The following is a 13,293-nucleotide window of genomic DNA, read 5'->3' on the forward strand; positions in this document are numbered from 1 at the left end:
AGCAGAAATGAATTATTAGCAATTTCTTCAATTTCTGCAGTTGATGTTACAAGATATAAAAATTCTGTAAATGTAATTGTGTAGAGAAGTAATATCATTAAATATGTGTAAATTGTGTAGAGATAAGTTTTCCATCCTTTAAACCAATCACTTGGCTGCCAAAGTCCAACAATTGTTAGCAATAAAATTGTATATTTCAACATCACGATAACAAAATAAAAAAATATTGTTTCAAAATTTCAGGTAATATTAAAAAACTAATTTACGAAAAAATATGTTCGTTTTTCTAATTTATTTAAATTTTGTTGAACGTTTTTCTGTTTTTATCTACTTGTACTTTGTTGTAACAACTTATAACAATTTATAGAGTCAGTCTTATTCTATTTTATTTCAAAAGATATAGCAGAGATACAGTAACTATGTGAACGAAAATCATACAACTTTTTCTTATGTCGCATATTATTTTTGGAAATACGAAAAAAAAATTTACCAAGAATTCATTAAATATTTATACAAGCTATATACGTGTATTTTTTTCCACCCTTTTTTTTCAACCCTTCCAGTGAATTTTATTTCAAAATAAAAATAGAAAATATGACTTTTGAAAAAAAATATAAAATAAAATAAAACGAGAGAATATTTTCCATCGATTGACGCATTAATTATTCACATGGGATATAGACACGCAAGGGTTGCATTTTTCCATTTTTATTTTCCCTCTTGCAATATTTTTTTTTCCAGCTAAGCGAAATAAAAAAATAAAAAACTCCTACTACTCCGTCTTTCTTCAGCCATGCGTAGAAAAAAATAATATGTATATCCAGGAGAAGGGAGTCATTCTTCGTTCAACCTTCCTACTAGAACAGTCAGTAAAATAAAGCACTCCCACAAGTGTTTGTTGATAAAAAAAATTTACATCACATTCTATTGTAACGAAATAAAATAAAATATACTCGAATTCAAACAGTGACAAATAGTACGCATAGAGATTATTTATTTACTCAAGCATTATTGTATAACTAATCACTATTTATTGTAAAAAAATAAAATATAATTAATGAAATAAATATATTGAAAATCTTTACATATAACTAATAGTAGTGTGACAAAGTGGACAAGCATTGATATTAACAATATCTCTTTCAGTTGCAGCATGATGTCGACAAACAGTACAAATCCAACAACTTGTTAAATCCATCAGTGGTTTGCCAGTAACAACACAAGCTGGAAATCTTGTCGTACAATTTGGACAAATAACACACCAATCCGGAACAAGACTTTCACAATTAACACATTCAGATTTATTATTTTTAATATCATTTGGTGAATTAATTAAAAATAATTTTAATGCTAATTCTTCATATTCAGTTTTTTTCGAATCTGTTATTTTGGATAAACCTTCTAATTTAATAAATGCTTTTGAGCATGTTGAAAATGAACGATTAATTGCACTTGATAATGCAAGTAAACAATAAATATCTTCAGTATCTAAAATATCTTCATATTCACGTAATCTCAATGACGTTTTCATGGCAGCATCAAAATCACCATTATAAATTTGACGATGAGCTAAAAGTAAGTAGTGATAAGCCTCAGCACCTCTCCAGGCATTTTCAATAATTCTTGAATCTTCATTGCTCTCAGTTAATCCCATGATGACATTACTACGTCCACCTTTTGATATTGGTGCACGATTTATATAATCTTCAATCAATAATGCAGCTAATACATATATTTTTTTAACTCTCATTGGATTTGTACGTAGCTTTGCTTGTTCTTCAGCCAACTTCACCAGTAATTTTGATGCTTCAATATAACAATTTGCACTTTTAAATAACTCAATTGCTTGTAAAATTTTACCATTTGATAATAAATGATTTGCATATTTATTTAATAGATCATTTATTTGTGCCATTTTATAAGTTTTTGCAAGATCAACAGCTTGATCCCAGTGATTTAAACGAACACAAGTATCAACAGCTTGTTTAACATCACCATATTTAATATATGCTGCAACAGCTTGAGGACACATACCAACTGATGCCAACATTCTTGCAAGTGTTTTTAATGTCAATGATTTATCAGGTAACTGATCAATTATTTTAGCTAATTCTTCATAATTTTCAAGCTTATAATAACACTGTATCAACTCATCAATATTTCTTCCTTTTTCATAATATTCTTTAGCACTTTCCCAATTTTGTCGTTCAGCATAATAATCACCAATTTTATTGTATGCATGTTCCAATTGTTTATCACTACCACCAATACCAATTTTCATTAATTTTAATACTCTAAAATAATCACCAAGTTTTTGACGTAATTTAATTGCAAGATCTCTTCTATCTTGTTCTAAATATAATTTTTCAGCTTCATCATAATCACCAAGAAATGCTGATATTTCAGCTGCTCTTAATTGTTCATTATGTATTGTATGAAGTCTTTTTATAAATTGTATTCCAAGAAAATCAGTACAACGTACCATTGCATTTTCTGCCATTTCAAGATTTTTTAATTTTAATGCTGATTCAGCTAATAAACGCCATAATCTTGAATGTGGATTATCTTGTATAAAATCATGTGCTTCTTTTAATCCAACTTTATTTAATAAATCTTTTGTATCTCTCAATGATTTAACTTCAAGATCAACAATTAAATCTTTTCTTGTATCATCTGGTTTTTGTATTAATTCATCAAGAAGAATACAACGTATTTCAAGATCATTAAAACAACAAATATAACCAGAACATGATAGGGGTTCTTCTGGATCAATACCACGAATAACATACATACGTGTTTTTTCCATAATTGCAAGTAACGATGGATTATCCTGTGCCCAACACATTGCCCATACTTCTTTTTTTTCAAACTTTGATACATCTTCTTTTTCATCATCATCATCATTTAATTTTTTAGCATCTAAATCAATCATTGTAAGTATACCAGTTGTATCAATTAATGAGGCACGTGTTGAATCACAATTAATTGAAATTTCATGTAAACGTGATGATGCTGTATAACGATTTGTCAATGTTATTTGTGGCAATGAATATTTTTGTATCATTCCTGATTCTCTAGCAATTAATAAAATTAGAAAGTAATGTCTGCGACACAACAAACACCAGTAGAGTAAAAAAGATAAAAAATAAAATTTTTTTTTTATTCAACAATATGAATTGCGCATGCGCTAATAAACCGGTCACATCTGTTGGTGTTCTGCTCAGTGCGACTCATTCCGTGGAAGGAAGAGGATTGCCCTTTCATTTTTTATCCTTAAAAAAAATTCCAATATAAAAATTAACAAAATTACTCCAAAATTTTCTCTATATTTTTAGCTTAATTTATTAGCTATCAAATATATATTTACATATATTTTTATTTGTTTTAAAACATTATGTCAAAAGTTCAAAGTGCATCAAAGTGATCAAATCTTCAACTGTTTTTAGCTTGTAATTTTTTCATAATTTTTTTTTTATTTTTCACTTGTGTTTTATTTAATTTATTTTTTAAATTAAAATTTAATTTTGACTTTGTAACAAGTGTTAAATGTTTATTATAATAAATGTGGTTTAATTGAAGAAAAAAAAAAAAAAAATTTCTAAAAAGAAAAGTGTATTAAATTACAGGATATATAAAGTAGAAAAAATAAAAAAAAAAATAATTACTCCATAATGTATTATTTTTTAAAATTGTGGGTACTTTTTGGATTTTATTTTTGTTCAGTTATTATTTCTGCTGATGGAAAACTTAATTGTGATGCAGTTAAAAGTTACTTTGAGGAACAAGGTTTTCCAGCAACTGACATACCCAAGGATCCAATATCATGTAAGTTATATCAATTATCATTTTATAATATTAACAAACAAGTAAAACAACTGGTATATACTTTCGAAAAAAAAAAGTTATTTTTTTTTACTCCGAGTGTCATTATTGTGTTAATAATTTAAAAGTAGATAGGGGTGTTTCTATTGACACTAGAAAACGAGTTGAGCCAAAAAGAAAAATAAAACAAAAATAAATATGATAGAAAAAAAATAGGAGGGACAAATATAAAAGTATGTACTTATACAAAAGGAAATGTAAAAAATTAAAAAAATAAATCAGCCGGTTATTTCTCTCAACGGGATGCAACAGGAACATTGTTGTCATGTCTTTGTTATTATTTCGCATTTGCATATGTCAGTGTATTTAAAAATGCGTATATTTTAATGTACATTGCAAATATTTTTTCTATAAATTTTAACATAATATCATATGAATACAATTACATGTAATGTATTCAAATTATACATTTTAAAAATAAATACTTATAACAAACAGTAGTTGCAAAAAAAAAATGAAGTTAGTATAATAATTTAACTTTCATTATTTTTATAATTTAACAATTGAATATTTATAAAGCTGAATATTTACTTTTGCATGTATCATGATTAATTTATGGGGCTTCGTTATATCGATTTGATAATAGAGACAGAAATATATAAATTGTGAAATTGATATCCATATATCCAAGCAAAAGGGTTGTAATCCTCCTACTAACTCCAAAAAAAAACAAAAACAATATTCTGTTGTATTTAAAAATCATCAATTAATTAGATTTTATTTATTTTTATCAAATTAATTAAATTAAATTATCTTCAAACAAAAAAAAAAAATCTTTACTCAATTAAAAAATTATAATCTCAATTTCTAATTGATAATATTGATAAAATTATTAACAAAAAAAGAGAAAAAAAAATTTGTGATTTCGATTGAAGAAATGATGATGATAAAGCAAGAAAGAATTTGCGATAAAAAAATTTCGAAATGAAAAAAAAAAGAGCATGTATAGTTGAATGCATGTATAAACGAAATATATACAACCAATCGGTCTCTCTTTGGTTTGCACGCGTCCATCTGAAAGGGATTCGCCAATGTATATAAAAGGGACCGCAACGAGAGAGCGTAAAAAGAGCACTCTCTTCATTCTCCCTATAATCATTATCGTATGTATATATGTAGTAATCCATGTCTGGCAAACGGTACCTATTTCTCTCTTTTTTTCTTTCCCCTCACTCATTCACTCTACTCATTCTTATTTTTTTTTCATTTTTTAAAATTGTTTCTAGCTCTCTCTCTTTCTCTCTTCTGACTCATTCACTAACTCTTTCTCACTCTGGTTATAAATCTCTTGACAAGGGTGTGAGACCTTTCTTCTCCTGAGGGTTAAAAAATATATATATATATTTATTTTTTTTCTTTATCATTATCAAAACTTGGCCCTACATACTTTTTATCCACCTTTTTTTCTCTTCTTGATTTATTCATTTAGCCTTTTTTTTTTTCTTATCTATTTTTTTGCTTTTTTTTTTTCATTCATATATCCTCTTGTGGATATATGTATTTTTGTTATTATTTTTTTTTTGGAGCTTCTTTATGATACGACAAATAAATTATAGAACAACATTTTGAATATAATGTGTAGAATGAAACCATAAATATAAATCAGCCGAGCAAATAGCTGCTGTAGATTTATTCGATGAGTTCTGCTTGTCTTCTAATTTGTGGTATATATATATTTTTTTTTAATTTTATTTTCATCATACAAGTATCGTTTATTACACCCTTAAAAATTAAAATCAAAAGTTTTTTAAAAATAAAAACTAGTTTATTTTTTTATTTATTTAATAAATTGTCAAATGAATGATAAAAAAAATTAAGAATTTTATAAATTGACATAGGTTTTAAATTTATAGCCAATGAATTTTGCAAGTTTTTTAAAATTGACTTATGACATTCGATAATAACAAAAATAAATAAAAATAATTTTTTTTAGATGCTGGTAATTTTTTAAATTGATAATAATGATATTTAAAAAATTTATTACTTATTTTTTTTCGTGGTATTTGAATATTTGCTGTATGAGAAATTTTCCAGTTGAATAATAATATAAACCGTTCGACAAGTGATGCTAATTGATACATTACAGTGTAAGGTATTTACCGGTTGAGATTAAAGTTTAACCTTATGGGAAATATTTTTTTTTTAAATTAAACAAAAGAAACTACTAGTTATAAAAAAAAATTAAAGAAAAAGTAAATTTATCATTTAATGAATGCTTGTTGTTTTTAAGATTATGCTTGATATTTATTTATGCTTGTATTATTAACATTAAATTACATGTGTGGTCGTGCACATTTGCAAGATAACTATGCCAGTGTAAATATACAGTTAAATGTCTATTTGTCACGTACTATAAATTACATTATATTATTATTATTCATTTCGATTTGTTCAATAAATCCATGTACACCAAACAATTTCGTTTTATTTTTTTTTCATCAATTTTTATATTCATCGAAACGTGATAAATTCATTGATTTATATATTGCTCCAATTTGAATGTCATCATTTTTTTTTTAACAAATTAATTATTGTTATTTGTTGTGAAAAAAAAATAACAGTGTGAAAAAAAATAAATGAAAATAAGCGTTTCAAAAATTCAATCTTTTTTTTACGTTAAAAAATTTAAAATAATTATTTTAAAATTGTTTATAACAATTGATATTATTATTAATTTATTTTATTTATTTTCCTGGATCTTTAAATGATATTGTATTGTCAAAATAAAATCACCTGTTGTTGTTTTTTAAATTTTTCGAGCCACGAAAAAAAAAAAGAAAATACTCCAAAAGTTAATTTCATTGATTTGAACTTTAAAATTTAACTAAAAATTATTAAAAACAATAAAAATAAAAATAAAACAAATAAATATATTTAATCATTGTTTTTTAAATGTCAAAAATATACTGAAAATTTAATTTTTAGTAAATAAGAGAAAGACTAGGACTACTAGGAGAAAAAAAAAAATACATATACTGATTTTGACAATGCTATTATTCACGATTTGATCCGGCTAATCCGCTTTTTTTTGGTTTATTCTTTTATATACAATTTTTTTTTTTTATTTTATTTTACAAAAGAAGTATTCGGGTGGGCTGATTTTTTTATTTTTTCGTCCTGGTATTTCTCTGGATCTTCTTCTTGTTCATCTTTGGCTCGATGACCGCCATCGAAGAAAGAATGAAAAAAGAGCAAAATTATTATGTGTATACTGAGTGAAAAAAAAAAAAGTGTGTGATTAACGACGTGGAAGCCCTTAAATATATATATATATATTTCGCGTGACCATTTGAATTTTTTGTGATTAGTAGTATTAGTTTCGTGGATTACAATAGAAAATTCAAGGGATCATTAGTGATATTCGAACTATGAATTTTATGCTCTTCTAGATTATGTCTTTCAAAAGAATAAAAATCGACCAGTAATAATCCTTTGCAGTGTGGAAAATCATTCACAAGTGTTTAAGAAAAAAAAAAAAAAGAAGAATAAAAATACCAGAGTTATTCTAAATAAAATTTTCTACGAGTAATAAAAATAACCAAGAGATAGTATAATCAACAAAATTGAACATTATTTATAATAATAAATAATAATATAATGATTTTTAAAATAAAAAAAAAATCTTACAAGGTGAATAAGTCACATTTCAACCCCATTCTCATTATAATTATTTCTCTGAAAATTTTTTCTTATTTTTCTGTAAATTCTCTTGTTAATAACAACAATTTTTTTGTTATTATTTAAAAAGTTATACAAGATAAAAAAATTGTCAAATTTATTAACATTTATTAAAGAAATAAAAAAAAATTAGAAATCGAAATTTAATTTATATTTTAACATTTAGCAAATATTTTTCGATTTTTTTTTTCTATAAAAACACTAGAGAAATGATTTAGAAATTGGCAAATAATTATTCGGTTTTAAATTATTTTTTAAATATTTTTAGTGATTGTAAAAAATTATTTTTCATATTAATTAAATTGCTGGACTATTTTTTGGCATTTAAAATGATTTAAATTTATTTTTTTTATATTTCTATCACTGCAATGAATAATAACAATCTACAATCACATTTGGTGTGATAAATAAATAAAAAAAAAGTGAAATTTATTATTTCATTTGGTGTATTTATTTAAGTATTCATCAAAAAGACAGACACGATGTCTTGGGGTTCAAAAGTATCTTGTTGATTGATGAGGGAAAAAAATATATTTTTAGTTTATATTTCAAACACTTGGGAGGGGTATTTTTTTTTTTTTAATATAAATATAAATAAAAAAAAAACATTGTGCACATGGTGACAGAAAAAGCAAGCTGATTGTTTCAAAAAAAAAAAAAATATAATTTGATAAATTATCGTATAGCAATTTAAATGAGATTAATGATTTTAATTGGCAAAAAAATAAAGCTAAGCTATGTTTTTTTCATTTAATTTATTTTAATACAATGATAAATTATAAAAAAAATAAATCAAGGATATAGAATGTTGTTGGAATTATAATAAAACAAAATAAGTGTGTAAATTTTTCTCTATATATTTGTTTGCATATTATTTTCTGGTTTTATAAACCATGATAATAAATAAACGTTTACATATATTGTATGTGAAAAACTACTTGCTTCTGGTTTTATAGACAACTCAAACAATATGTAGAAAAAAAAATTTTCACGACTGCATTCAAGTGTATATTTCTACATTTTTTCTGTCTGGATCGTTTTTTTCAGTCTCCATTTTATCCCAACAATTCTATTTATAAAAAAAATAAAAACACTCTATGTTTATTTATTTAATTTCTTTAATATAAACACAACATTCGTTTAAATTAAAAAAAAATATTATGTAAGTATTAATTATTTAATGAAACTAATTGTTAAATAATCTCTTGAAAATTAAAAAAAAATACAAATTGTTTTTTAACTTTAGAGCTTTTTAGTTGAGACACTATACTTGCAAGCTTCTATTAAAAATTAATAGGTCTTTGACAAGTATTGACTGACGACAAAGAAAAAAAAATATTCAAAAATTAAATTAAACAAGCAGGTAAATAAAAATCTTAAAAAATAGAAAAATAAAAATCTTTTTGTATGTTTAATTTCAAGGTTTAAAAAAATATAATACGTAATATACTAGAGTCAATAATAGAGACCACCTGAGAACAGGATTACTACCTTTTATAACCATAACGAATTTAATAGTTTTAAATTTTCTTTTAATTTTTTTTTATCTTTATAATATATTTTGAAAAAAAAGGTTTTTTTTTAAATTTATTTAAAATCTCAAAGAATAGTTTTAAAATATTTTTTATTTTTTAAATTTGAATATTTGAATTAAATAATTGATGAACAAGTGTTTTTTAAAATTTATTCATTCATTTTTGACTTGTTTTATATTTGAAAATTTAAAACTTTCACCTCGTTTGATTTTTTTTTGTTTTTCATTTATTTATTTATTGTTGTCTTTAAATGTCCTTGGATTTGACAATAGTTGATGGAATATAGAGAAAAGAAAATTTATACAAACTATATTTTCAGTTGTTCGGGTTGATGAACCGTTAAGTTTGTATTATTTTTCATTTGTCGGCTCCCCAGGGTCTCTGAGGAACCACGGTGGGCTCTTTGACAGGGAGGTATTAAGACTTATTACGTTGCTGAAGCGTCGACTGGTTTTCACAACATGTAGTTCTTTATTTTATATTTTTTTTTTTCTTTTTTTATTTTCACCGCAGTACTCGTGAGAAACTAACAAACTCAATTTCACCCTTATCTTGCTGAAAATATTTTTTTGCGTGCTGAATATATATTGTTTCGAAATCTTTTTTTTACTTTTCGAAATCTTTTTTTTTACTTTCCGAAATCTTTTCTTTTCTCCACTCATTTTTTTTTCAATTTTCGAAATATTCTTTATTTTTTTTTTTAAACTTGCTTTTTATGTATCTCGTTTTTTTTTTTTTATTATAATTTAATATTTTTATTTCAATTTGCAAACATGAAAAAAAATAAAAATGAGTGAGAGAAAAAAAAAAAGCATTTTGACATTCTAAATTCGCGTGAGACTGAATTTTTTTTTTTTTTTTTTGCAAACTGAATTATATGGGGCTTCGGAATTTCCGGTTCAGAAAATTTAAACCTTATATATTATTTTTTTCAACAACCTACCAATTTTTCTAGACACAATTTTTATTTATTCTCAATTTTTTTTTTTTTACATTTTTTTATTTTGCATTCGTGAATGACACTCTCATGTCCAGAATGTCAATGTAATGAAAAAAAAAAGTAAATATATTTCGACCAGTATGTGAATCATGCGCTGAGAAATAAATATATGAAAAAAAAAAAAAAATTAAATACCTTTGGGACAATGGAGAATGCACAAAGTTCTTGAGAAGCATCCGGTTTCCGATGTACTCAGATTCATGCATTCCTTATGATGAAGAGGCTCATATTTGATTCAAAAAAAATCATAAAGGTAAAAACTTTTGTGTGGCTTTAAAAATAAAATAAAATAACAAAGTAAAAATATATTTTTCGTATGGAATTTCCACTGATATCACCACGAAAATATACATGACTCAAATAACACACGTGAAAAAAAAAATATGCTTTTAAAAAAAAATCTCTCGAGTCGAGAAAATGACAGACAGGAAACCTCATGCCAGGAAGTTCGCCTGGTTTGTATAAACTTTATATTAACAAAAATAATTTTTTTTTCATCCAAACTTTTGATATATACACAAGACAAATAAACTATACCACAAACATCACCTTAAAAATTTTTTATACAAATAAATGGGAAAAATAAAAAATTCAATCTAAAAATATATAAAAAAATAAATTTTAAAAATTAAATTAACCTCGGTAAAAAAAAATTCTGGACCATAAAAAAAAAATCATAAAAGAACGATTAAAGTAATCCTTTCTCGTTCCATTTTATTGTCAAAGTAAAAAAGCAGAAAAAAATGAGAAAAAAATGCTCGTTAGTTGCAGTTAAGGGTTGCTTAAATTTATGAAAGAAAAAATAAAATAAAAAAATAAATATAATGTTGAATAAGTCGTCTCTGAGTTTGAAAGATCGACAAATTTTTTTTATTTTTTCATCTGCTTATTATATACTTTACCCGCATTCTCAGTGTTTTAAAACTTCTTCTCATTAAAAAGCCATTGACATCGTTCCGGTAATTTCAGTCTCATTGTATATAAAATTTTTCTTGTTTACAAAAAAAAATCACATTGTTTTATTTATGATAATTTAAAATAAATAAATAATAAAATTTTTATTTAATTAATTTTAAATTATTCGTGATTGTGAGAGGGTTAATAATTTATTTATTGAATAGATGTTATATAATAAATTGGTGAGAGAGAATTTCTAGATGATCTTGAATTTGATGGGTGTCAGACACACATGTCAACCAATCTAATTTGTATATGTACTTGCATAACAATAGGGTTAAAAGGAGAAATTATTACCACCCTTTTTTATATTTCTCTTTTTATTTTGCCACCACCATCATCATCATCATCGTCGTCATTTAACCCCTTGTGTACAACAACTTGCACGTCAATCACCCTCAATCTCTCCGTCTGTCGCGATGAGTATATTCGACCTCGTTTTAGTCCAGAAGGCTGACATACCCGCTTCATTAAACTCTCAATAAAAAATCAAAAAAAATATATATATTTAGTTGTACAATGAGTACTCAATCTAAATTACATTGTTTGATTTTTTTTTTTTTTTTCTTTCTATTTAATAAATGACCAGGAGGTCATTTAAATCATGAAAATTTTAATTTATTCAATTGTCAATTTTTGATACACTGTTGTATTAAATTCTATTTTTTTTTTTCAAAACGAAATAAATTTTAAATTATTAAAAATTTAAATATAAATGCAATAAATATTTAAAAAAATAAATTTTGTTTGATTTTTTAAAATTACACTGTTATTTCTCAGTTTCTAGTGAAAAATTTACTTTTTTTTTTTTTTTAAATATTATTTTTTGTTTTGATTTAACAAATACATATTTATAAACAATAATATAGTTATTTTACTATTATATATAATATCAAATTAAAATTCTTGAACAATATTTTTCATCATTTTTTATATTTATAGATGTATTTTTTTTGTATAAATATTGTCAAGAGAGAATGACACATGTTGGACAAGTTACTTTTCTTCTTCAATACAAAATCACATTAAATGTTGTAATATCAACTTGATTTATTTTTATATTAACTTGAAATAAAACTGTGAATTATTCTTTGAATTGTTCAAGAAAATAAAAAAAACCAGTCTTGAACCAGATGATGATGATCATCATCATCATCATGATAGTTACGACTCTATTTACTCTGCTGAGTAAAATTAAAACATTTATATGTACTCCAAAGAATTTTTATATATAAATTTTTTATTTCTCTTTATTTAAACAGAACAAAGAATTTTTTAATCATCTTTTTTGTTTGATAATTTGAGCATGTTAAACATCATATAAAAAAAAATGTATTTAGTTGATATTTAAAATATTTTCTAAAACGCGTTTAAACTTGCTTATAACATATTATATACCTGTGGATATTAACTTTTAATAAATGTATAGACACATTCCCAAAGTCTCAACTCGAACTTGGTAATTATGAGATATTAACCAGTAATTTATAGCCACCTTGTTGTCCTTCATATCAACAAACTGGCTGATCTTCTCCTCATCATTACCTTTTTTTCTTTTCATTCTCAATTTTTTAATTCCCCATTTTTTTTTATTTATATTCTCAAATATTTATCACATTTTTATTTCATACATCAAACATAAAATAGTGTCAAATAAATTATTACAATTTAATCAATTTTAATAAAATATATTCGTTATCATTTTCGTGATTGATAAATTTATTTCAATTTTTTTTTTTCAATATTCATGTTGAGATAATCACGTGGGTTTAAAGCAATGTTTCTTATCGTAAAATATATATTATTATATTTTTTTTCAAGCTTCTTGATTCAGTTGCCACTGTGATAAACAAACTGCTAATCTTTTCAAGATATATATATAAAAATAAATGACGACATCTAGATATATTTATGACAGTCAGTATTTTGCTCCAATTTCTTTTTTTTCCAACTAAAGTTATATTGTTGTTGTTGTTTTATTATATTTTTTTTTTTTTTAGAACGTGATGATTCAAGCCGACAAAGATATTTTTATTACACTTTTGGTATCTTTGTTCTTGTTTGTATCACGAGTGGGTTCATCAGATTTACACTTGTGCAAAAAAAAAAATATAATATAAAATATATACCAGTGGGTGTATGAAGGATAGATATATTTTTTTTATTTTATGTTAGATCACACTTGGCTTAGTTTTATGTGTGTATATAGATGATCATACAGACACAGGAAGTTCTTTTTGC

The 13,293-nt window shown here is 24.2% G+C and overlaps 2 protein-coding genes across 3 annotated transcripts in view; one reads left to right on the forward strand and one right to left on the reverse strand.

Annotated features, from left to right (window-relative positions):
- Positions 1-994: 994 nt before the first annotated feature.
- LOC122854053 (WD repeat-containing protein 35) lies at positions 995-3,234 on the reverse strand. The gene is made up of 2 exons (XM_044154464.1): positions 3,197-3,234; positions 995-3,104 (listed from the first exon to the last, which is right to left on the reverse strand). Exons 1-2 carry the CDS (start codon positions 3,232-3,234, stop codon positions 1,082-1,084), a joined length of 2,061 nt encoding a protein of 686 aa, XP_044010399.1. The 3' UTR covers positions 995-1,081.
- LOC122855681 (glypican-4) overlaps positions 3,223-13,293 on the forward strand; it is a 45,861-nt gene continuing 35,790 nt past the window's right edge. For both annotated transcript variants that reach the window (XM_044157227.1, XM_044157228.1), the window contains exon 1: positions 3,223-3,825. In XM_044157227.1, the coding sequence (XP_044013162.1) occupies positions 3,672-3,825 (154 nt within the window). In that variant the 5' untranslated portion in view covers positions 3,223-3,671. The remainder of the gene's footprint in view (positions 3,826-13,293) is intronic.

This window comes from Aphidius gifuensis, linkage group LG4, assembly GCF_014905175.1.
Source record: "Aphidius gifuensis isolate YNYX2018 linkage group LG4, ASM1490517v1, whole genome shotgun sequence".
Taxonomy (NCBI): domain Eukaryota; kingdom Metazoa; phylum Arthropoda; class Insecta; order Hymenoptera; family Braconidae; genus Aphidius; species Aphidius gifuensis.

Coding starts and splice junctions, on each gene's coding strand:
- LOC122854053 (XM_044154464.1), bottom strand. CDS start 3,234: ATGAGTCGCACTGAGCAGAACACCAACAGATGTGACCG. Junction 3,105..3,196: donor AACACCAACAGATGTGACCG/GTTTATTAGCGC, acceptor GTTGTGTCGCAG/ACATTACTTTCTAATTTTAT.